This window comes from Sander lucioperca, chromosome 10, assembly GCF_008315115.2.
Source record: "Sander lucioperca isolate FBNREF2018 chromosome 10, SLUC_FBN_1.2, whole genome shotgun sequence".
NCBI classification, from domain to species: domain Eukaryota; kingdom Metazoa; phylum Chordata; class Actinopteri; order Perciformes; family Percidae; genus Sander; species Sander lucioperca.
The window spans coordinates 11,179,011-11,205,402 of NC_050182.1; the positions used below are offsets into that span (position 1 = coordinate 11,179,011).

The window sequence follows — 26,392 nt, forward strand, 5'->3', positions numbered from 1 at the left end:
TCTACTGACCATTACCTTGTTTCAATAAACATGCTGACTGTAAGTGTTTAATAAATAATATTCAGTGTCAAGAGTTTAGGGACCTGATTATTCTTATTCTTTATTTTATAAAGGACAACACACATTAATTAACATTTCTGTAAATGTGCCAGTGTTAGCCACCCGGCTAATTTTCAGATGTAGTCCTTTGGCCAGATGATTTTAGACCAGAGCAACAGGAAACAGCAAGACATTAGTACAGGTTAAACTATACAGACATAAGTCAACAAGACACCATACAGACAGCTAGAGCAACAAATAAGCTTTCTCAGTAAGCCATGCAGAGCTACAGGAAGCAGCAAGACATCAGCACAGTTACACATCAACAGTATCCCCATTCAGTATAAGAAGCCATGCAAGCATCAAAACACAGCCAATCAACACAGACACCGTTCAACCAGCAATAACAAGCAGTAGTAAAAAGATGAAATAGGCTACATCACTCATTAAATAGGCTATACATCACTCACATTATAGCCTACGTGATGTCCCCTGTGGTGTCAAGGAAAGGCATAAATCTTTGGTTAATTATTCCCGATTATAGTGTTATATTACAGATAATTTACAGTAAAAAAAAAAAAAGGGGCAAACAAGCTCAACAAATTTAGCAAAATGAAAGCTGTAAATAAAAGCAATTAATTATAAATTTGAACAATTTAAAAGCCCTAATATTATTTGCATAATAGAGGCTAAACAATTTATTAGGCCTATTGGGATACAGGTTGGTAAAAAAACATAAAATAACCCCTTACAGACAGTGTATTTGTTTTGGTGGTATTACATTACTTATTAATTATTCACACAATACAGTGGTAAACTGAGAATGACTTTGTAACTGCGTTGATAGTGATTCAGCACTGCATAAACCATTTTTGATTCTTCATGAATCTTCTTTCATTTCTTGTACAGTGTTGAAATTGAAGAAAAAAAAAAACTATCACCAAATTAGCTAAAAACATGGACAAAAAGGAAAGTATTCAAGTTGCACCTAACTGCTGCTACATTAACACACATCCTGGTATTTTACCCCTGACCATTGCACATATAATATAATGTGACCTTTTGCACATCCAGATTAATATTTTGCACACCCTGCACAAAACTGTAGGCTTACAGCCTTCAAACAGTTATTGCACATATTGTTTTAATGTAATATTTCTATTCTATATGTATGTTCTGTTGCAGGACTTTGCACGATTGTTTGTTTATTCCATTTTCATATGTTTATTAACCAAACACACAAGGCAAATTCCATGCAAGTGAAACGTACTTAATAAACAAAAAAATCTACTACTAAATAAATCTCATTCTGACGACATTTCCCACGAACCCATGCGGTGGGTGCTGTAGTTAGGAGCTTACGTCACGTGTGCTCCCAGCTTCCGGTTGAAGTGTAAATGGATACATGACACAGTTGTTTGGAGGAAAAAGCTGCTTTTCTTCTTTTGGAAAACCGTTGACATTCACAAAACTACCGACGTGGGTTTGACATCGTAACGGCCGACAGTCCCGTGTAGACTCGGCCGCGATGGAGGCGGTTCCCCGAATGCCGATGATCTGGCTTGATCTGAAGGAGGCTGGGGAGTTCCAGTTCAGTCCGTGCGTCAGGCAGGTGAGCTGGGTGGGGAATGGAGCAACAGGGCTGAAGTCGAAAGTCAACCAAACAAGGATTATGGACGACTGGATAACCTAACCAAGAAGCTAACGTTACCCCCCGTTGAAACAGTTAGCCAGCTGTTACTCACTGTCGGAGATGGGATATTTTTTTCAGACCCTAGCTAGCTTTCTGATTCTGGCAAAGCTCCCTGACCACCGCCTTTTGTTTGCTAACGTTAGCTTCATGCTAGCTAATAATAAGCTAGCAGCTCAAGTCGAAGTTCATAATTAGCCCTCAAGTAAGTGGCTAACTATCGTTACTTGTGAATAAACCGCGTTAAAGGCAGAGGCACACATTGCCTCTTAAGATTAAAATAACGAGCCTGGCTTCTCACGGCCCAGCCAGACTACCGACATAGAAAATAGTAAACAGTGATCTCATTGTCACAGCAGGTTCGTCACAAATGTAGAATCCCTGCCAAAGGAACGAAGACATGTCAAACCAGACATAGACATTAGGCACGGATACTATGTATTTTATTTACATGTCACTCTTTACATGCATTATAAAAAAAAGTATACACTAAGTTACACCTGTTACAATACCTTTCTGACCTAAATCAGTTAAAGCTGGTGATTAAAAATGCAAACTATGAATAAAAAAATGACATCAGGAATACCTAGAACAAGGAAAGATATATTAAACTGAACACAAAAGGCAAGAGGAGATGTTTTAGATTTCATGACTTAACTAGGGCTGCTCGCCTTTAGTCGATTAGTCGACTAATCGGTCGTTTTGGTATTAGTCAACTTAGATTTCTTTAGTCGATTAGTCATGTTTGATGCTTTTTTCATGCTGAATGACTTATTTCCAAGAAACGTACGAGCACATCTCTGGCAAACACAAGAATTAAAGTGGTGCTTTTTAGGGCTGTCCTCGATTAGTCGACTAATCGGTCGTTTTGGTCTTAGTCGACTAAGATTTCTTTAGTTGATAAGTAATTTTTTATGCTTATTCATGCTTAATTACTCATTTCCAAGAAACTTATGGGCACATTTCTGGTAAACACAAGATTTAAAGTGGTGCTTTTGCAGGATTAATTGTGGAGAAAGTCAGTTTTACAGATGGTTCATTAACTACATTTATATTGTGCTTTTCTAGTCTTAACCACCTCTCAAAGAGCACAGCTCTGTCGATTACATCAACTAATCGATTAATCGACAAAATCATATAAGTGTTAGTCAACTAAGAATTTCTTTAGTCGAGGACAGCCCTACTTCCAAGCATCACAATATTTACAAGAAAAAAAGGCAGATCATTATTGCGTTTTACTCATCTTTATCTGGTGAGCCATTTTCCAGCACCTTCCTGGTGCAGTTAAAATAACAGATCTTTGCCCTCGTGGGTTACTGTAACTCCTTTCTGTAATACTCCTGTGAGATATTTTGCAATAGACTGCCCACACCAACACCTTCATTTAATAATGCTTCTTGTCTTGTGGGACTTGTAAAATGTTTTCTTTCATTCACAGATCAGCACTTAAAAGCTGTTTTGTAGTGTTTCTAAGCAAATGTCTTTAAGTGACTTCTAACCTCAATATTAACCCATGCTTTGCTTAACCTTAAATACAACAGTTATTGAACAGTGGTAGTATTTCTTTTTTCATTTTAAACGCTGGATCTCATTTTGGAACGAGTCAGACTCGTAGACATTCCTTATAGGCACTAGTTCTATATCTGAATCAGCTACAGTTTAATCTGTTTACCCAAACAAAAGGCAGAATAGCACATGCTTGGCTTGTAGAAGTCAGGACGATGCCTGCCTGTCTCGTTGCTGTGTCATGGTGGATCTATCAGGACACTTGTTGTGTCTCTCCTGCTTCCATGATTTCATTATAAACAAAAAACAGAAGCACTGGTAAAATAGTGAGCATGTCTGCAGGGTTGTTTACCTCCTGACCTGTCATTAAGTGGCTTGCTGCTTATTACTGTGGCTCATGGGGACAGGGAAAGTCTTGGCAAAGCATGATGGGAGAACTCCAAAGCCTATAGGAGAGTTTAAAATCTTTGTTTGTTTTTTTTTAGGGCCAAAGATTAGTACATTGATGAATACGTTGCAGTCAAAACAAAAGACATTTGGAGTGAATGTTTATAACATTTATTTCCTAAACAGTTATCCTGCATGTCCAATTTTGTTGAATGTGATTCTATTGTTGAAGCCAAAGCCTTAAAGTGCTCATATTATGCTCATTTTCAGGTTCATAATTGCATTTAGAGGTTATATCAGAATATGTTTACATGGTTTAATTTTCAAAAAACATCATAGTTTTGTTGTACTACACATTGCTGCAGCTCCTCTTTTCACCCTGTGTGTTGAGCTCTCTGTTTTAGCTACAGAGTGAGACATCTCACTTCTGTTCTATCTTTGTTGGCAGTCGCACATGAGCAGTAGCTAGGTAAGGACTACTAGCCAGTCAGAAGCAGAGTATGAGGGAGTGTCACGCTAGCAGCTAGGCGAGCATTATAACGTGTGTTACAAAGTGACCACGTTTGTCTCTGAAGTAAAGGCTGGACTACAATAGAGCTGTTTGGAGCAGTTTGTGAACAGTGTTTTCTGTTGGAGATGGTAAGTCCGTTTGGGCTTTTTCACTTTGTAAACCTATTACATGCACAAGAAAGAGATATAACACCAAAAAGCATAATATGAGCACTTTTTTTCTTCTAAAACCTCAACAGCCTTTTTTTCCGAGTAAGCAAGGAAGGAACCTGTTTTCGTTTTTTGTTTTTAAATGTGCAACTTTTACCTACCTGTTCTTGCTGTCTCTTCTCCTCCAGTTCATCTTGAAGAATTATGGAGAGAATCCAGACACCTACAACGAACAGCTGAAGAAACTGGAGACACTGCGGCAGGTGGTGACTGTGTGAAACTTCTCCAGACACAGCAGAATCATTTGCTGTCAGACCTCTGTGACTCCATCTCTCATGATATGGGTTCCTTTTAGAGCTGTTGATGAACACAGTGAAACGTATTCAGTTGTCTACTACAAGTTCCATTTTAATACAGCAAACAAGAAAAACATGCGCTCCCTGGTTACAGCCTCAGTTCATTTCTATGTATGACCACTACAAGTCGAAAAATACAATGGGAAATGTCAGACTTACTAGTGCTATAAGTATTTGATGTTGTAGAAAACATACAAGGATCTCAAAAAACCAATATTGTGTAAGAAGGTTGCCGCAGCCTGCTATGATTTAAATGGTCTCAAAGATTTAGATAAACAGCACAAAGACAATATGGAGCTTGCCAGAAAGTTCTGATTCTTATATAAAATGTTACTCGGCAGTGCCTTGTTTCTCTTGGTGTGTTGCCATCGCTCCGGTACTTGATGGTTAGGTAAATTGTTGAGATCAAGATTAACTTTACTGTCCCACATCGTGGGAAATTTGTCTTGGGCCCTTAACCCATGCTGCAGCCATAGTAAAAACAAACAAACACAGACAGCATGTACAAACAACAGATACTGTACAATACCATACCACAGACTGTACTATGGTCCTGATGGTGTATAAAACCCAACATGGTGTTATGCAATGCATTAGTTAAACATTACTCAAAATAAATAAATTAAAAAATGAGAGCTCACAAGTACAACAATTACAAATCTCCGTCGTCATGCAGGCCTGATGTGGTAGTTTTTGTCCTTTTGTGTCCTTTTTTTAAGATTATTTTTTGGGGCTTTTCCGGCTTTTAATTTTTGAGAGGACAGCTAGGTGAGAAAGGGGAGAGAGAGGGGGAAGACATGCAGGAAATCGCCACAGGTCAGACTCGAACCCTGGACCACCGCGTTGAGGCACAAACCTCTCAGTATATGTGCGCCTGCTCTACCCACTGAACCAACCCGGCCACAGTTATTTGTCCTTTTTGTGGCAAAATGAAATCTCTCTCTGCCATATCTGCAAATCTTTTGCAGAGATTCCACTTAAGGTGGAAGGAAACCTATATCCCGTGCTTTACAACTACAGAACCCACTCTAAAATAAGTTGAGTTGGAGTTGAGCTCATCGTGATGAGAATGTAATCATACTGAATGTGTGTGCTCTTTTTTTTTTAAAATTTTTTTTTTAATTTTATTTCCTTGGGGAAACTAATGGCAGATGAGTGGAGTGAAATGCTCAATCTTCCCACTAGGGCTGCAACTAACGATTATTTTCATAGTTGATTAATCTGTCGATTATTTTCTCGATTAATCGATTAGTTGTTTGATCTATAAAAATGTCAAAACATGGTGAAAAATGTGGATCAGTGTTTCCCAAAGCCTAAGATGACGTCCTCAAATGTCTTGTTTTGTCCAAAACTCAAAGATATTCAGTTTACTGTCACAAAGGAGAGAAGAAACTAGAAGATATTCACATTTAACAAGCTGGAATCAGAGAAATCTAATTTTTTTTAATAAAAAAATGACTCCAACGATTAATTGATTATCAAAATAGTTGGCAATTAATTTAATAGTTGACAACTAATCGATTAATCGATTCATCGTTACACCTCTACTTCCCACTAAGTGATATCTGCTGTGTTTTCCACTCAGTACTGATGTTTGCGTGCCAGGTTGCACATCCACCCCTGATCTGATCCCAGTCAGCGTTCAAGTCCAAATAACACCTCAAAATGAGCTCTTTGGAAACGCCACCAAGATTCTGAAACTTGTAGGGTCATATGATGTCGTTAGGTCACGGTGTGTTTGATACACGGTATTTGTGTCTGTTTCACAGAGTGCGGTAAATGTGACGAGGGATTTCGAGGGATGCAGCACACTGAGGAAGTACTTCGGCCAGCTGCATTACCTCCAGAGCCGAGTACCCATGGGAACGGGCCAGGAGGCTTCTGTTCCAATCTCATGGTAGTAACACACACACACACACATAGACAAATAGATGGAAGCACTACCTAGCGCTAGTAGTCGGAAGCTTATTTTAGTGTCCTTTGGATAAAAATGTCAGCTCACTGGCCTAGATCCCTATGTATAGGAGTGGACAAAATAACAGGAACATTTTACTAAACAGTTGAATGCATGCAATGATCCCTTTCCGTTAACAATGTGTCCGAGTAGTTTTTAATAAATGGTTTGATTATAGGATTGTCCCTCCCTTTGTACAGAATGGGATCAGACTGATACTGTATATTTATTTGCTGATATTAACCTTTTGTTGAATATTAAAATTCCAGTCATATTGTCCTGCTCTAATGTGAACTTTCTACTTTACTACAGCAGCATGACATTAATGAAGTTAATTTGTTTTACTTTAAACATTTCACTTATATGATTTCTTGAGCAAATGATTTGTAAGATAGCTTATAACTTGTATGTCTATTTTTGTACTGTAGCTGTATAGTTTTTCAAATAAATTGTACTGTTCACAAAATCATATCAAATATACACACTCAACTCCATTGTATTTTTAATGTATGCTCTGTAATATACCCTTTTCTATCTCTGTTTGTGTACAGGACAGAAATTTTCTCTGGAAAAACAGTCACCCACGATGACATCAGCTATGAGCAAGCCTGCATTCTTTACAATCTTGGTGAGTTATGTCACGTAAAGCAATTTATGGTCTTGTTTTAAAGTACACCAGTGACAAAACTTGGAATTTGAATTTGAACATAATTTACTTTTGCAGGGGCTGTAAAATTCTACAATTTTCTGTGTAAACTAGCTAAAACACAATTGGTCACTTAACAAATCTTAATCATAAGAGACTTTTAGACTTTATTGTCCCCAAGGGGAAATTCTCATTCACAAAACTGTACGTTATGGACAGCAGGCTTACAGAAAAACGCAAGTACAAACATAACAGACTGACATAAATTACACAAAAGCTAAAACTAGCTAAAGCCATTCATTTTTTCTATATATGATTTTAGTTTTTGTAGCATAGATTTCACATTTTCCGTAGTAATTGTCTCCTTTTCAAATGGAACCCTTCTTTAGTTGCATTTCACCTGCTGATTATTTTCTGGATTAATCAATTGTTTGATTAAATCTCAGAAAACAGTGAAAGGTGCCAAAGGTCATTTTAACAATCTAAGCGCACGGCGTGAAGCGCCTGGCGCAGGTGCGTTTAGGGTGTGTACAAATCCACTTTAGCTAGTTTAACGGCGGAAAAAAAGGGTCTGTGTGCGAGGCGCATGGTTCAAAAGGGTTGTACTTAGTGTCTTAATAAATCATAGGTGTGTTTTGGGCGTAACATGCAATAAACCAATCACAGTGTCATCTCCCATTCCCTTTAAAAGCCAGATGCGTTGCTATTATGATGGAGGATTTGCTGAGCAGGAAGGAGAGATTTTCAGGAGAAGAAACTGTATATATGGCACGAGCACTATGCCACCAAAACTCCACGAGGTGAAACAGTCGTTAAAATAACAATGAAATGCTGCGTTATTGACTTTAGACCAGATTTTTGTTGGTCAGTGGCACGATCACTTCCCGCTGCCTCAAGATAGCAATACGCCAAGAATGCACCTGAACACACCTCCCTGTAAGACCAGCACGCCCATGGGCGCACAGATGGGCGCAGGTGCATTTGCTATTTAAACGACGCGGGCGCTGGACGGGAAATTGACAACTGCGTCGGACTTAAACTAGCAAAGACACTTGCGTCGGGCTTTGCGCCGCGCTGCGCCGGGTGCAAGATATGACCCAAGGTCTTCAAATAGCTTTTTTTAGTCCAATTAACAGTAGAAAACCCAAAGATATTCAGTTTACTGTAACGTAAGATAAGGAAAAACATTTCATGGCTCACATTTGAGAAGCTGGAACATGTTTGGCATTTTCGCTTGAAAAATGAGTTACAGTTAACAAACAGTTGACCATAAATAATAAAGATAGTTGCCGATTAATTTTCTGCCGATCGACTAATTGTTTCAGCTGTAGCTACATGGCTACATCATGACTTTCTTTATGAACAGTCCCTAATCGGATTTCTGTTTCTCTCAACTGTGCTTTATCAAACCACAAAAACTCACTGAGATAACATTTTAAGGAAATCGGAAACTAACCTACTGTAAGTAAAGCTGCAGAGAAATGCTGATCATAGTCAACGTGTATGCCAAGCTGGCCAGTGTTTGCTGAATGTGAAAAGCAGAGTAGGGATTTCTGGCACACCTTCACCTACTTCCAAGTGGCATGGAAAAGGAAAAAGCCTGAGGAGGTGATTTTTTTCTCTTCTCAATGTGAAGCCTTACTGAATCTATCTGTTGATTCTCTGTAGGGGCCCTGCACTCCATGTTGGGAGCCATGGATAACAGGGTGTCTGAGGAGGTAAGACACACACACACACACACACACACACACACACACACACACACACACACACACACACACACACACACACACACACACATGTTTGTTTCACTATCTTTGTGGGGACCCGTCATTGACATAATGCATTCCCTAGCCCCTTACCCTAACCTTAACCATTACAACTAAATTCCTAACCTTAACCCTCACCCTAACCTTAACCATAACCTAATTCTAACCCTAATCCTAAAACCAAGTCTTAACCCTCAAACAGCCCTTTAACCTTGTAGGGTCCAGCATTTTGGGCCCCACAATGCTGTGCAGACCCCACAAGTATACTGTATTCCCCGGTTTTTGGGCCCATGAATATAGTAAAACAAGCGCGCGCACACACACACACACACACACACACACACACACACACACACACTTTCTCTCTCGCTCTTTCTCTCTCTCTCTCTCTCGCTCTCACTCTCACTCTCACACTCACTCACTCTCACACTCACTCACTCACTCACTCACTCACTCACTCTGTAGGATACCATTTGTAGGCTGGGAAGTCTCTGCGTCTCTGCAGCACCACAATACTTAATTCAGAATGGTTTGACACATATTTTGCCTTTAACAAATTATGCACAAACTTGTATGCACACACAGTCCCACTGACCCTCTGCTCTCTGTCCAGGGGATGAAGGTGTCGTGCACGCACTTCCAGTGCTCGGCGGGGGCGTTCTCCTACCTGAGAGACCATTTCAGCCACAACTTCAGCGTGGACATGAGCCACCAGATTCTAAACCTCAACATCAACCTTATGCTGGTAGGTTAACACACATGCAAATAACACCCAAACACAAACACACAACGTAGAAAAATGTGCCATCAACTCGTGTCTGCCTCCCAGGGTCAGGCTCAGGAGTGTCTTCTGGAGAAGTCCATGTTGGACAACAGGAAGAGTTTCCTGGTCGCTCGCATCAGCGCTCAGGTCGACTTCTTACCATTAACTATTAATTACATTTAATTACATCATGTCATACCCACCGATTATTACAATATTAGAGGTTAATAACTGGATGTGGTGCTGCAGGTGGTGGATTACTATAAAGAGGCCTGCAGGGCTCTGGAAAACTCAGAGACGGCGTCTATGCTGGGAAAGATTCAGAAAGACTGGAAGAAACTGGTTCAGATGAAGATCTACTACTTTGCTTCTATTGCACATGTGAGTTGTGTGTGTGTGTGTGTGTGTGTGTGTGTGTTCTTGTTTAACTATATTCGTGGGGTCCAAAAACCGAGGAATACATTATACTTGTGGGGTCTGCACAGCCTTGTGGGGCCCAAAATGCTGGACCCTACAAGGTTAAAGGGCTGTTTGAGGGTTAAGACTTGGTTTTAGGATTAGGGTTAGAATTAGGTTATGGTTAAGGTTAGGGTGAGGGTAAGGGTTAAGGTTAGGCATTTAGTTGTGATGGTTAAGGTTAGGGTAAGGGGCTAGGGAATGCATTATGTCAATGACGGGTCCCCACAAAGATAGTGTGGGTGGGTGTGTGTGGTACTTTAGCGCATGTATGATTGTGCCTGTGTGTTGGCATTTGATTACAATTTTGTTTTTTTCACTAAACAGCTTCATATGGGAAAACAGGCCGAGGAGCAGCAGAAGTACGGAGAGCGGGTAGGACCAAAGTTCACATTAAAGATTTTTTTTTCCCCCTTCACTGTCAGCGTTCTGTGGCTTTGATACTGTTGGTCACTGCATTGTTGCAGACAGAAACCCCAGGCATTTACAAAGAATGAATGCATACTCAACCATTATTTGCAATATTTGTGAAAGTTTTGCAAGTAATTTAAAAAAAGAAATTCCGCAAGAAAAGCTGAAAGAAAGCTTGCATATTTTCCGGCAGCTTTCCATTTGAAAATAATGAAATTCTAAACTACTTCAACAAGCCAATGTCAAATAAAAATCAAGCCTCTATTTTGACAAACTTTGTTGTAACTATGATGGGATGGACTTTTCTTTCTTCTCAGGCGGCTTACGCTCCCTGGCTGTGAATTCCGCTTAAGAAGACCACATTTTTATCTTAAAGAAACACAGAAGTACTCTGAAATTCTAGCTCCAATTATTATTATTATTATTATTATTATTATTATTATTATTAGCTGTTATTTTGGGTTACAATAATCACTTAAACTTCTCTAAGCAGTTTTTACTGTTGTAGTCATAGTAAGCTGCTTTCCCCTCTGCTAAATGTCTCAATGTCTCACTCTTCTTTCTTACTCCAGTTTTCCACTCCCCTGCATTTATTTCTGTTGCTTACTTAAATGTTCTGTTTCCAACAGTTGGCGTACCTGCAGAGCTCCATGGACAAACTCAGTGAAGCCATCAAGCTGGCCAAGGTAGAATGGCACTGTCTTCCCAGTAACACGATAGGATCTTTTTTGTGTCACTGCAACCTGTCTTTAGTTTTGTAAAACAATGTGAACACTTAAGGCTTCTTTACAGTCGCCGTTCCCGACCTGTCGCGCGACAATGTAACGTCAAAATGACGTAGATCTCGCAGGATTTAAAGTGTGCGACCAGAGGTCGTGCACCACTCTATTTTTTTTCAGCGGTGCGCGACAAAGCAGAAACAGGAAGCATGGATGTCGAGGGCAACCGGATGCCAGGACTCTCAGAGTGACTGCAAGTCTCTCTTGTAAACTTACTGGGTTAAGAGGAGTTCTTTTATGGTGAATGAAAGGCTTGATCCGACGAAGTAGGTCATCGAATCGTTGTGCAGACATTCTGAAGTATTCAAAGTGCTTCTCTTCCTCTGTTATCCTCATTTGTTTCACGAGGATATTGACCTCACCATATTTATGTCTGCCATTATTCAAAGGACGAACATTCCACCTTCTTTTTCTTTGTTTCTTTGCAAGCAGGCTCAAAAGCAGCTGTTCTTCCTCATCCATTGACTCCAATATCATCTTAGCCACTGTTGACATTGACGTCAATGCTGCTGCCAGTTCTGCCATTGTTTACTCTTTTCCTCTTCTTCTAGTCTGTAGAAATAGCAAAGTCGGTAGCCTTTCCTCAGTTGATACCTCTGTTCAGGAGAAGACTGCAACTAATGACGCGACCACCACGTGCGAGTATAAATAGTTACGGCGCTCCCATGATGTCACACTGTCGTGCGACAGGTCAGGAATGGCGAGTATACTGAACGTTTAACACACCAACTGTCCTTTGTCTTGTCTTGGTACAACCAGGGTCAACCTGACAGTGTGCAGGATGCCTTGAGATTCACCATGGACGTTATCGGGGGAAAGTGAGCAATAAATCTTGTGTCACAGTTTTGGTATTTTCATGTAGTTTCACCACTGTCCTTCTTTTGATCAAAACCTGTAGACATGTATGTTAAGATGTTGTCTTTTTTCACCTACAGGTTTAATTCTGCGAAAAAGGACAATGACTTCATCTATCATGAGACGGTTCCTTCTCTGGAGACTCTGGCCTCAGTCAAAGGTAACAGGAAGTAGCGTCAGTGTGTTCACTCTCTTACATGCACGCAGCACCTTTATCACTGTGTGCATGCAAAGCTGCATTTGCATATACTGTAGATGTATTTTGTTGAATGTATAGTGTTGCAGAGTGATAGGAACAGCCTGTTGTGTCTTTGGCTGTGTTTAACCAGTGTATGTGACTCAGCAGGTTGCACCAATTCAAAATGTTGGGATTTGTTACATTTTACATTACTTTATAGATTATAAAGTGATTCTGTAGCTTCTGCTGTAGCTGTTTTGCAATTGATGAGATTTCCTCTCTTGTCTTCTGTTGATCTGTTGTATATAAAATGAAGCTTATGTGTTACTGCGCCAGTAAAAGCAGCTACTCTGTGCCCTTCTAGGTGCCCCACTGGTGAAAGCGCTACCAGTCAACCCCACAGACCCCAGTGTTACTGGACCAGACCTGTTTGCCAAGTTGGTGCCCATGGCTGCCCATGAAGCTTCTTCGCTGTACAGGTAGGCACCTTCAGTGGATGCTAAGTTGAAGATGAAAAAGAGTGTGTTTAATAAAAAAGCTTACTAATGTCTGTGGTTATGTTTCTTTTTTTTCCAGTGAGGAGAAGGCCAAGCTGCTGAGGGACGTCATGATCAAGATTGAGAGCAAGAATGAAACACTAGAGTGAGTGTGTGTGTCTGTCTGTCTTTTTTTTTAAATTTAAGTCAGGATGGTAAACTTAGTACTTTTGACATGTGTATGGCCTGAGAATTGTCAGAAAGAATGACTTTAAATAACATGACACATGTAATGTTACCAATTTAAGTGCATTCCATAAAGTGATTGGGTAAATTCTTGTATGTATGTGTTCTCTATTCAAATTAACTTAAAATCCCACCACCCTCAGTTGATTCCTCAAATCAAAATGTCCATAAATCCAAAGATCAATTCCTACAAGAATCTATCATTTTTATGAATCTTGGTACCTTTCGTGGCCATTCCATACTCTTATGTAATAGTGATTTACTGAAAGGAATAGATTTAATTTTGTACTACTAACTGTGTCAGTTTGAGCTGACTGGTGTGGTCTCCTACTGCAGGCAGTTCATGGACTCTCTGGGCTTGGAGCCGGAGTCGGTGGACAACCTGGACATGTACAGCCACATCCCTCCGGTCCTGATGGAGAAGTGTGCTGCTCTCAGTGTCCGACCCGACACCGTCAAGAGTCTCATCCAGTCCATGCAGGGTCAGTAGCAACAGACACACCAGACTAGTAATACACATTATTTTTAGCAATGCCAATAAATTCACATGTTGACTTTACAAAAATATGTGATTTATTCTTTTAAGATTATGTTTTGGGCATTTTTAGGCCTTTATTCGACAGGACAGTTGAAGACATGAAAGGGGAGAGAGAAGGGGAATGACATGCAGCAAAGGGCCGCAGGTCGGAGTAGAACCCGGGCCCGCTGCTACAAGGAGTAAACCTCTATATATGGGCCAACTGAGCTATCCGGGCGCCCTATAATTGGCTCTAATTAGCTAAAACAAATTAACATGCAGGCCGTATGAAGACAAACCTTGACAGTTTTGAGAATGACTTTAACGTTACATTTATTATGACAGTTACTAAAATCATATGGATACTTTTTTAAGGTAATGTTTAACTTACTATGACTTTTTAACATTTAAGGATTTTAGATTTTTTTTTATATGTGATGGAGCTTTAGAAGAATAGGCCCTATGATGTACACAAAGCTTATTCTACTCTTTCATTGTAAATGAGATACCAATGGAATTTCATATCACAGCACCCAAACCATTTTGTACATAGTTTATAAACACAAACTTCTCTTGCAGCCTTTTAACTATGTTAGCAAGTGCCCTCCTGTATGCACCCATTTTTTGCCACACTTTTATTTATTGCTTGTGTGTTCTATGCCACACCTATTTGTGTGCTTCAGTATAAATGATGCCTGTCACATTCCTTGGCTCTGTAGGGCTCTCCGGTGTCTTCACCGATGTGGAGTCTTCACTGAGGGAGATCAGAGACGTCCTAGAGGCAGACGAGGCCGGCCTGCGAGCCCTCCAGGAGGCTGGCGGCCCTGCTGCAGGCGAGGTGCACCCAGCAGCGCAGGCCCAGGCTCTGGCTGAGATCCGCAGGGACCTGGAGAAGTACATGGAGGCCCATGAGAAGGCCAGTTTTACCAACACGGAGCTCCACCGGGCCATGAACCTGCACATCAGCAACCTGCGTCTGCTGGGTGGGCCACTGGAAAGTCTGAAAGAGGCCCTGCCCCGACCCCAGCTCAGCGAAGGTGAGGGGGTGTTTGGTGGTGAGGGTTTGAGTATGTGTGTGTAATTTAGCACAATGTGTTTTTAGTTGTTCAAGAGGTGAAAAGGTTTCAGATGTTTAATTGTAGAGGGAAGCAGTGTCTGCTACATTGTGTTGTGAAACATAGGTACAGTATGTAGCTTATCTTATGGCTTTAGATGTAAACTCAATGGAAGTACAACTTTATTTAGTATACAGCACTTTTAAAAACCAGGATTACAAAATGTGGACGAAAAAGTTAATTTTGAACCCTGCTTATAATGTTATGAATCGTATTGTAACCCTCTGTGTGTGTACTTGTATGCAGAGGAAGTAGCAGGGCTGCAGTGTATGAAGCGGATCCTGGGGAAGGTGCAGGAAATGAGGGAACAGAGAGGCTGTTTGGAGAAACAGCTCCGCGACCTCATCCAGCAGGACGACATCACCTCCACCCTCGTCACCACAGAAAGGGCAGACATGAAGGTATGACGTAAAGTCCACACAAAACATGCAGATTGTGACTTCAAGTAAGAATCTCCACATTTAAATTGCACCAGTCAGTGGGTTTTGTAATATCTTGTGGCTTTTGTTTAGTACACAATCTCTCTTAAAGTATTATATGTGAGACCAGCCTGTGTCCTCCTAAGCAGGATAGATGAGCACATAAGATGCTGGGTCCAAACTAGTTAAATTATAGCCAGACAGATTCTGCTAAGAGAATGGAGGAACGAAGTGGTACCTTCAATCCAAGAATGGGCTTGTGAGATGGCTGGAGTGGCAGCATTTGAAAGAATGTCATACAAACTGTTTGCAAGACTAAGTGTTTACACCAAAAAATGTGGAAAGTACTTGAGCTTTTTGGAGGTCTCCAAGGAGGCCATGTACTGTGGACCGATAATCGGTCTATCCCTAAAAAAATGTTAATCATAAAAATAAAAACTAACCTGTGTCCTTCCAGCGTATATTTGAGGAGCAGCTGAAGAAGTACGAGCAGGTGAAGGTGTATATTGACCAGAATCTGGCAGCTCAGGAGAACATCCTGAAGGCCCTGACCGAGGCCAACGTCCAGTACGCCTCGGTTCGTAAAGGCCTGAGCCTGACTGAGCAGCAGTGGAACAGCACCGTGCAGGGACTGGTGGGCTCGTACGAAGCCTACGAGGACCTGATGAAGAAGTCTCAGGAGGGGAAGGAGTTCTACGACGACCTGGAGGCCAAAGCATCACGTTTGCTGGAAAGAGCGAAGACTCTATGCCAGACCAGGGCAGAGGACAGGAAGCCCGCCTTGGAAAAGTAAGGCAGACTTCGAAACAATAAGGTTTTAATACCAGAAGTGAGATTTTTGAAAGTTAATAAGAAATCTGTATTTTTGAGTTACAGTGGATTACTGTCATAATATGAGCTGCAAAGATTTATCGATTAGTTGTCAACTATTAAAATAATCGCAAACTATTTTGATAATCGGTTTGAGAAAAAAATTAGATATATATAATATAATAGATATTTTTCTAGTTTCTTCACTCCTCTATGACAGTAAACTAATATCTTTGAGCTGTGGAGAAAACGAGACATTTAATGACGTCATCTTGGGCTTTGGAACACACTGATCAACATTTTTCACCATCTTATAGTCCAAACAACTAATCGATTAAGTGAAGAAAAAAACCCTGACATTCATCGTAATGGGCTAGTTGCAGTGCTAGTCACAGTGATGCTCTGGCTCGCACAGTTAGACTAACTGTTTTTTTTTTAGCCTGTTGGTATCCTCCACTATACTTTCTTCTGTAAATGTAATCTAAAAAGTTTTGCTGCGATATTGGCTTAGTCACAAAGTGAAAACAACAAAGCGTTTTTCTATTTCACAACGTTGACCCCCCCCCCCCAGATAGAAAAAGCAATTTAAGGAAACATGTGGCCTTATGGCAGAAGAGACAACTTTGTAATTATTTGACTTCTCTTTGGTGAAACTTCTATTTAAAATCCTGAATTTCACTTGCTCTCTGTTTGTCTCCTCCTCAGAGAGACCCAGAAGAAGCCCCCAGCCCGGCCTACAGCAGCCAAACCCTCCTTAAATACAAAGGCTTCAGATGTCGACTCTGCCTGCTCTAGCCTGGAGGATCCAGAGTTGGCCGAGCTTAGTGCAGCCATCTTGGCCTTGGGGGGTGACCTACCTGAGGAGCTCCGAAGCCTCCCGCCGGACATTCCTTCCTTTTCCAACACTGCAGCTCGTCTCCCCGGGCATGAAGCCTTCATGCATCCTTCTGCCAACCTGGGCGGCAGCAGCTCTCTGCCTTGGCCTGGTGCTCCAGCTGCTGGTCTTCATCGCTTCCCTGCCAACCTGCCTCCTCCAGAGCTCCTGGCACGGATTGCTCAGTTTCCTACTTCTGGGCCTCTACATGGACCTATGCCACGCGGACCCCTTCCTCAGATGCCTCCACAAATGCCGACTCAGGCAGCTGTGTCAGGTTATCGGCCACCCCCTCCTCAAGCCCCCCAACCTGGCCTCGTAGCCCCTGCCCCAGTTCGGCCCTCGACCACCACCGTGGATAGCATCCAGGGCCCTATCCCCAGCTACGCCTCTACCCCACACCACCATGTCCCCCCTGCAGCCTCAACTGGCTACACTGTACCTCCACAAATGGGGGCCTACCCCCAGTTTGTGCCTCCACCAGGGATGCCCATTCAAGGCCCACCCCAACCACAGCAGCAGAAGCAGCTGCAGCCGTACCCTCAGCCCACTGGGCAACCACTGCCTCAGGGGTACCAGCCTGGACCGAGGGCTATTCCTGGCCCTCACCCTCATCTCCAGGCTCAGCAAGCCTACCCACATGGATATATGCCCCCTCAGCCTGGTGTTCCCCCCCATTACCAGCACGCATTCCCAGGTCAGCTGCAGCCACATCAACAACAAAATGGCTATCAGCCCCAGCCTCAGATACCCCAAGGCTACCAAACTCCACAGGGCTACGTGCCCCAGCAGCACCCTCAGATGATGCCAGGCTCCATGCCAAGGCCACCTCAGGGCCAGATGCCACCTCAAACTTCTCAGCCAGCACCTCCTCCATCTCAACCCTACCTGCCCCACCTCCACCAACAGATGCCCCCTGGACTCCCTCACCAACACATGTTGCCACATCAGCAACAAATCTCAATGCCCCCTAACGCCCAGCAGATTCCACACCACCCACAGATGCAGATACCGGGTGGTCCTAGAGGACAAATGCCCCCCACAAGTCAGCCAATGCCACCAGTCTCGCAGAACTACATGCCCCCCAGTAGCCAGCCCCTTCACCCTACCCTGCACCCACAGATGTCCCCAGCCTCACAACCTCATATGGTCCCTGGTCCTCAGGTCCACCTGCCAAGGGGCCCTATGCCACAGATGCCCCCCAGTGCACTACCCCAACAACATCACCCCCACCCCGGACAGCCTCCTATACCAAACATGCCCCAACAGCCCATGCGGATGCCCAGCCAACCACAGGCTCAGCCCCCTCATTCTGGGGGAGTATGCTACCCTGGAGGGGCTCCAATGATGCCTCAGCAGCCCCTGGCACCACAGCCTGCAGCTTCCCAACAACCTCAGGCTCCCCTTCCCATGACCCATCCGCAGCCCTCTACTATGTACCCTTCAGCTCCAGGAGTGAATGTACCTGCAAGTGCCCCCCAGCAACCCACTGCCATGGGCCCACATGGTCCACACGTTCCCCCCGCTCAGCACATGATCCAGCCCTCTCCTGGAGGTCCTTCAATGGCTCAAGCACCCAACGCTGTCCCTCCTTCCCCTTCGCCTTCCCCCTCCCCATCTCCCTCGCCAGGTCCTACCTCTCTAAGTCTGAACCCCCAGCAGAGACCCACCCCAGCCCCCACCCCTGGAGGTACAGCTCTACCCACTCTTCCCTCTCCTTCTGCTGTCTCTCCCTCCACATCGCAGTTTCAGCGCCAGAACTCCAGCACAGATGACCTCCTCTCTTCGAGCCCCGAGAGTCAACCTGGAGGCACCAAGGCCCCCACCAATGTCCTCCAACCCACCAAAGCTGACCCACAGGATGGGGAGCGACGCAAGAAGAGCTCCCAGGCAGTTCTCCTGATCCAGGGCGACCCGTACCAAACCCCAGAGCGCGTTGCCCGTCTTCACGGTGAACTTGAACGTTACAGAGCCCAGGTAGATTCCCTGGAGCACCCCTCAGAGAATGAGGGTGGCCTGTCGGTGCTGGACGCCCGCTGGAAAGAGCTCCAGGACCAGCAGGAGAAGGACGCCCGCCAACTCTCGATCGCAATCGCCCGCTGCTACACCATGAAGAACCGTCACCAGGACGTCATGCCCTACGACCTCAACCGCGTGGTGCTGCAATCAGGCAAAGACGACTACATCAACGCCAGCTATGTGGAAGACTTGTCGCCATACTGCCCACGCCTTATTGCCACACAGGCTCCGCTCACTGGCACAGCGGCAGACTTCTGGCTGATGGTGTATGAGCAGAAGGTGTCTATGGTTGTCATGCTGGTTTCAGAGCAGGAGCTGGAAAAGGTACTGAGTTTAGTTTAGTTTTCACTGTGTTTAATATAGAAGTGATTAAAACAACATATGGTCTGCAGCTGCAGAAAATTTAAAGAGACATTTTTTTTATACATTTTTATAAATTTATACAAACTAATACAATACAAAATAATAATAATTAAAAATCTTTTTGGAAACGGCTCATATAGAGCCGATAAATGTAATTTCCTTATTCTTTAACTACCGTATTTGTTTTCTTCCGTCTGTTTTTAACGTTGTCTTCTGGATCTCTCCCAGGGAAAGGTTGTGCGCTACTTCCCAACGGAGCGTGGCCAGCAGGTCTCTCAGGGACCAATCACACTCAGTCTGACCACGCAGAAGACCACACCGACACACGTTGAGCGCATGATCAGCCTGCAGTACCGCGACCAAAGCCTAAAACGCACTGTCGTCCATCTCCAGTTCACCTCCTGGCCGGAGCTGTGAGTCGTATATTTTTATTAACTAGTTTCTGTAGAAAATACACGTTTCGAGGTTGCTGTTGTTGGTATTTATTACTCTCACATTTATTTAATCAGAGGAGTCATCGTTTCTTCATATTTCTCATCAGGGGGCTTCCTGACAGCAAGAGCAACCTGCTGCGATTCATCCAGGAGGTTCATGGACACTACTTCCACCAGAGGCCCTTACACACACCTGTCGTGGTGCACTGCAGGTGAGTGTGTGTTGAAATCTCTCAGTATATATTCAAGATTGCCAAACAATGCTTAATTCAAAGTAGCCGTTTATCCTGCAAGCTGCAATCCAGCATTACATTTCTATTAGAGCCCGACAAATATATTGGCGGGCCGATATTATCGGCCGATGTTAGGCATTTTCCAAACTGTAACCAAACAAAATCGGTACTGGCATTTATAATGGCCCATACATGAATATTTAAAAAATAAAATAAAAACGGATGAAACACCCTTCAACCATGTTGTGAGTGTTGGCGTTGCATAGTTTGTCCACCAGAGGGCGCTCTACAACGGCCCTTGTTAGCAACACTTGTCTTTAACCCTTTAAGTTTCATATCTTAAGTTTGTATTTCAGAACTTTAATATATTTTGATGTTCATCTGTTCTGTTGTGACAATAAAACAAACACGTTTAATTTTAAACTGTATTATCATATTATTTTTAGTGAGGACTCATAAATAACTAGAAATAACTAATGTTAGGGAAATCTGTTTTAAAAAATATATGTATCGGCGGATATATCGGAATATCGGATTTTTAAATCACCAAATGTTTGTATCGATATCAGCCTTAAAAATCCTTTATCGGTCGGGCTCTAATTTCTTTTGTGTATAATTTCTTATACAGTCCTATATATTTATCTTTATTTATCTATAGTTTATTGTTTTACTGTTTGTTTATTTATTTACTTTTTGTTTACTTCCTATTTTTAGCTAAAATATTATTGTTATTGTTATTCTTATGCTGTATTTTTATACCTCTATTTTCTATACAAATTGAGAATCCGAAAGAACTTTGCATGTTCATGCACGTATGTTTTTTTTAATTAGTGAAACAATTAGTGGACAGCTGAAGAAATGGAAGGGGAGAGAGAGGGGGGGAATGACATGCAGCAAAGGGCCGCAAGTCGGAGTCGAACCCGGTTCCGCTGCGTTGAGGAGTGACAGTGCGGATCTACTTTTGCGACACGACTGAAGCGTGGTGTCGCGACGTAATACATCCATGGTTGATGCTCCACGCCCTTGACCGGCAGCTGATTGGATGAACGCGTCACGTGGGTCTGGCTACTCCCGAATTTTCATGGCGGCTCGTTCAGAATACGATCTTGTATTTTACGAAAAAAGTTCACCAAAACTGTGTTTCTGAAAACATTTTAAGCGAGAAATAGGCCATGCAGTTTCTGAATCTGTCTTCATTTCAGATCGACAAAGGTCAGTTTAAAAGATTTTCGTCTACTTCTACTGAGTCGCGTTCAACGGATTCATTTGAATAAAGATTGGAATCAGCCAGCTTTCTGGACGCGCAGCATTTTTTCAAATGCAGCGCCCGCGCCGCCTTCCTGGGATGCTTTGCAGGCGCGTTAAAGTCGCTTGACGTCACCCATAGGAATAAAGTGGAGTGCGGCGCGACAGAAGCATAGCACGGCCAGGTGGATCTGCACGGTAAACCTTTATATATGGGCGCCCGCTCTACCAACTGAGCTATCCGGGCGCCCTTAATTGTTTTTTTTTTAAATGCACATTGAGTAGTTTAAACGTAATTCTTGTAGAACACGGGGCGGCTGTGGCTCAGTGGTAGAGCGGTCACCTGCCAATCGGAATCGTGGTTCGATCCCTGGCCCTGCAGTCCTATGTCGAAGTGTCCTTGGGCAAGACACTGAACCCCAAGTTGCCCCCGATGCTGCACCATCGGCGTGTAAATGTGTGTGAATGTTTATCTGATGATAAGCTGGAGGCAGGTGGCACCTTGTACGGCAGCCTCGGCCACAGCGTATGAATGTGTGTGTGAATGGTTCCTGTACTATGTTAAAGCGCTTTGAGTAGTCGTTAAGACTAGAAAAGCGCTATATAAGAACAGTCCATTTACATTTAACACTGTTTTGTACCTTTTTTTGTTTACCTTTTTCATTTTTTTACATTTTTAGTTGACCTTTACTTAACCAGAATAGCCACAATGAGAGTTAAAATCTCTAATTAAAGAGTGTTCTGGCAAACAACATAAGGCACTTAACAAAATGTGCCACAAAGTCAAAACTAAACAGATACAAATTATGAATAAAAAATAAGATTAGATAAGCCTTTATTGAACCACAGAGGAATGAAATGTGTTTGTTGCAGCAAGGAATAATTACAGATAAATAGTGAAAGTAAAAAATAAACGAGGTATATAAAATTAAAATATGAAAAAAGAAATATGAACTATACAAGAGCAATTAAAGACAAAAGTACAAGGCAAAAATGATAGTGCTGGGACGTGATTACTAGGTATTGTGTATATCCTAAATAGCACCTGGAAACAATATACAAATTGTGTTGTTTTTCAGGTTGAAAATACAGCACCGACACATCAGATGATCTCGTTCCTTGATCCACAGTCATTTGAACTCATCAGTGATGTGGTGAAAGTGTTGCTAATCAGCCTGTACTCTTGTCTGTGTGTCTCAGCTCGGGCGTGGGACGCACCGGCGTCTTCTGTCTGCTGTACGCTGCGCTGCAGGAGCTGGAGGCAGGAAACGGGATCCCAGACCTTCCAGTGCTGGTGAAGAAGATGAGACAACAGAGGAAGAACATGCTACAGGAGAAGGTCAGACACACCGAACGCTGAAGCTGTGTTTGGGCTTTGCATTTGAAAGCTGCAGTAGGCAGGGTTGGACAGGTGGTAATTGTTAGGACTTCATCATCAAAATGAATTCAGCATGACATCGGTAGACTGTGCACTCCTTGGTCATGAATTTCCTCCTGGTGGCTGATGGGAGATCAGAGGTTCAGTGGATAAAGTTTTCCTGATTCCAATCTGAGAAGAATAACAATTTTTGTAAAAAGCAATTTCCTGGATAACTGAATAAGGTGACTGCATTGTACAGTGCTAAGCATAAGTGCATACACCCATGCTAAAGTTGACTAAAAAGAGGAATAAAAAAATCATCTTTTGGAAATTGATCTTAATGCCTTAATTAAAAAAATGAGTAAAAATCCAACCTTTAAGGACACCAATTTCCTTTGTGAGTGAATAATGTATCGTGAATTAATAAATGTTCTTCCTTAAAATACAGAGGGCATAAGTAAGTACACCCCTATGTTAAATTCCCATAGAGGCAGGCAGATTTTTATTTTTAAAGGCCAGTTATTTCATGGATCCAGGATACTTGGCATTGGCATGGAGTACTTTCCATAAGATCATCTCTCAAACCAGCTATTAGGTTAACTGAAATAAAACCATGCCAATCTCTAGGTATGGTGAAGGGTATGTGATGATGTGGGGCTATTTTAATTCCAAAGGCCAAGGGAACTTTATCAGGATGCATAGTATCCTGGATCCATGAAATAACTGGCCTTTAAAAATAAAAATCTGCCTGCCTCTATGGGAATTTAACATAGGGGTGTACTTACTTATGCCCCCTGTATTTTAAGGAAGAACATTTATTTATTTACGATACATTATTCATTCACAAAGAAAATTGGTGTCCTTAAAGGTTGGATTTTTCCTTCTTTTTTTTTTTTTAATTAAGGCATTAAGATCAATTTCCAAAAGATGATTTTTTTTATTCCTCTTTTTAGTCAACTTTAGCATGAGTGTATTCACTTATGCTGAGCACTGTAGCTCCACTTTGTGGTTTCTTCTGATAATATACTGTAGGTGCTGATACATCCTGCATAGTGCAGCTGACTCAATAAGGGTTGTAAAAATAGCAGGATAAACTTTAAATTCACAACACAAATATAGTAGATAAACTTCAGGGGGAAAAGATTTTCGCATATAAAAAGGCTTTATTTTAATCGTCTCTTTTGCGCTGTCTCCAGCTCCACCTGAAGTTCTGCTATGAGGCCGTGTTGAAGCACGCTGAGCAGGTCCTTCAGAGACACGGGATCACTACCGCCACCTGCAGCAAGAACACCAACTCTGCAGCCACAAAGGTTTGACACTGTCAAAGTCCAAAGTTTTCGGATTCACCTGCCTCTGTGCCCAGACAATGTGACTACCTTTCAGTATGTAGTTTGAAACCTGACCTGATTTTTATTTATTTTTTTTAACCTAACTGAGCCTCAGTATCCCATAGGAAACAAAACTCCATTCACTCCCATTATATTGCAGAAATCTGCAGGCAGAACTACCAGACCATTATCTTAACTACCTAACTATCTGCGTAAGAAGTGAGAAAATGTCTTTTCTTTATAACTTGGGGGGGATCTGACTCTTTGGTGTTATTGATAACATGTCTTTGAAGTCCAAATGTTTTCCGTCATCAAAGGAGTAGAATAGAATTGCTTTTCCTCTAGTGAACTTATTGAATCTCATTCCCTGGTAGCTCCAACCTGTTTAGTCATTCTCACTTTAGTTTTAATGCTGTATTATCTTATATTTTGCTCACCTGATTGTTCCAAAGGATTTCTACGTGTTCTGGTCAGACGAGGTAACCCCTTTTATTGTCTGTAAAGCTGTCAGTAGAGCAGCAGGAGTCATTCATTATAAATACATTGTATTATTTTAAGTAGGGTTGGGTATCGTTTGGGTTTTTTCCCATACCGATGCTAAAACTTTTAAAACGGTGCCAGTGCCTGAACCGATACTTATAAAATAGGGGAATAGGGTATTTTACAATAACTTTGAATGCACCACGAGGCTTACTAGTTTCAAGTGAACGCACCGTCTGTGTTGTTTTTCCGACAAAGGCAGCTGCACACTGGTTAATGCCCTGCTGTTGGAATCCTCTACAGTGAAATACAGACAGACTTCACACCGTTTAGCTGTCAGCATTTTAACCGTGTTTAATCCAGCTGCTAGCTAACGGTAGGCTAACGTTACCTGCTGTCAAGTGAAGTGTTAACTAGCGTCACGTGCAGCAATGCTTCTGTTGCCTCTAACGTCTGTTTCGGAGCATCAGAGAGCAGCGCAAAAGGCATTTAATTGGCACCGAAATAAGGCACCGAAATCTGCGTTGCGATTCGATCCGGTAGATACCGAATGTTTAGGCACCCGGTGCCGTATTAGCACCGGGTTTCGGTACCCAACCCTAATTATAAGTTAGAGGCACTTTAGTTTCTTTGTGTCTCTTCTTATCTGAACATTTCTCTTTTCTGAACCTTCCCTCTGGTCAGCCTTACCCGAGACAGGAGTCCCAGCAGGACCTCGTCCTCGGTGGTGACATGCCCATCAGCTCCATCCAAGCCACCATCGCCAAGCTCAGCATCCGGCCGCCGAGCGCCACAGACCCAGCCATGGAGGCCGTCTATGGCCTGGAGGAGCAGGTTGGCACCATCTTAACCGTCCTCGACTCGCCGGGTGAAGTCCAGCTGCTCCAGGACCTCTATCCACCCACAGATCCCCAGCCCCCCTCCTCTTTCAGCCCGCCTCTCACCTGCCCTACCCACTCTCCACCACCACCCAACGGCCTGGACGCGGCCTCCCCCTCCACGCCCCCATCAGCCAACCACCAGCCAGCCCCGGAGGCTACGCCCAGCGCCAGCCCGCCCCCTGCTTGCCCTGCTCCGGCTCCCTCGTCACTGGAGCTGCTGGCCGCGATGACGCCCGAGGCCTTCTCCATGGAGGGAGGGGGCAAAGGGAAGCACAGGGTGACCAAGCAGAGCTTCTTGCAGCCAGCGGAGGGTCAGGGTCTCCACGGGACTCGAGGGGAGGAAGGCGACGACCCGCTCAGCAGCCTGGACCCGCTCTGGGGCCTCGGCAAGCGCTGAGACGAGTCCACGGATCGCTGCCCTTCTCTCACTTTACCACCAGGCGTTAGCGAAGGCCTCTAGCTCTTTCTAATCCTGCTTATAAGAAAACAAACCAAAACACTGAATCCTGAGAGTGTGAGACATTTTTGCGGTATTGATTACCAAGACGTGCCTGTTGGCAGACGGGTAGGGGTTCAGTTTTGAAGTTTGGGCTTTAGCGGTGTGATACCTGAAACACAAACACACTAGCTGCTCCTTCAATCACTGGTGGCTTCTGGGACCAGATCACTATGCACTTGTCTGTATTCCTTCTGTCGCTCTTTGCTGCTTTTCTTTCTATGTTTGGATGTTCTGCACTCCCAGCACCAGATCTGGGCCAACAACGACAAAAAAAAAATCCCAGAATGCACTCCACTTTTCATAGCCCCCTTCACAGGGTGTGATGGTGTTCAGCTGCTCTTCTGTGCGATTGTTTTGAACTGGAATAATGGATGCATGGAGTTGCAGGCAGGCCGGAGGAGCTGGGTAGAGTTATCTTAAGGACACAAACACCTGTAACTCAATCAGTATGTATAGCTCAGTTGTAATGGTAACACAGAGCAGCATACAAATCCGCACGTCTTAACAAGTTGATTATTTGTCTTCATCAATAACACTGTAAATACCTTAAATAAAGTTAGACTACTCCAAATGTCCTGGTAAACTTTCACTAATCATTCATTATTGTAAAAAAAAATTAAATAAATCCAGTAGACAGACATAAC

The 26,392-nt window shown here is 43.0% G+C and overlaps 1 protein-coding gene across 2 annotated transcripts; it reads left to right on the top strand.

The window, feature by feature from the left end:
- Nucleotides 1-1,370: 1,370 nt before the first annotated feature.
- ptpn23a (protein tyrosine phosphatase, non-receptor type 23, a) lies at nt 1,371-26,388 on the top strand. Of its 2 annotated transcripts, XM_036006444.1 has the most exons (25): nt 1,371-1,651; nt 4,471-4,545; nt 6,408-6,535; nt 7,144-7,220; nt 8,907-8,956; nt 9,621-9,752; nt 9,837-9,917; nt 10,020-10,151; nt 10,554-10,601; nt 11,267-11,323; nt 12,176-12,234; nt 12,352-12,431; nt 12,814-12,928; nt 13,026-13,091; nt 13,508-13,653; nt 14,408-14,725; nt 15,050-15,204; nt 15,680-16,011; nt 16,738-19,249; nt 19,517-19,701; nt 19,830-19,934; nt 22,401-22,539; nt 23,757-23,870; nt 24,341-24,367; nt 25,053-26,388. In XM_036006444.1, exons 1-25 carry the CDS (start codon nt 1,568-1,570, stop codon nt 25,644-25,646), a joined length of 5,811 nt encoding a protein of 1,936 aa, XP_035862337.1. In that variant the 5' UTR covers nt 1,371-1,567; the 3' UTR covers nt 25,647-26,388. The 2 variants fall into 2 exon arrangements, with proteins under 2 accessions (XP_035862337.1, XP_031135437.1); XM_031279577.2 differs by lacking the exon at nt 24,341-24,367 and having other exon boundaries at nt 1,374-1,651.
- Nucleotides 26,389-26,392: the final 4 nt, after the last annotated feature.

Coding starts and splice junctions, on each gene's coding strand:
- ptpn23a (XM_036006444.1), top strand. CDS start 1,568: ATGGAGGCGGTTCCCCGAATGCCGATGATCTGGCTTGATCTGAAGGAG. Junction 12,929..13,025: donor GAAGCTTCTTCGCTGTACAG/GTAGGCACCTTC, acceptor TTTTTTTTCCAG/TGAGGAGAAGGCCAAGCTGC. Junction 19,250..19,516: donor CAGAGCAGGAGCTGGAAAAG/GTACTGAGTTTA, acceptor GATCTCTCCCAG/GGAAAGGTTGTGCGCTACTT.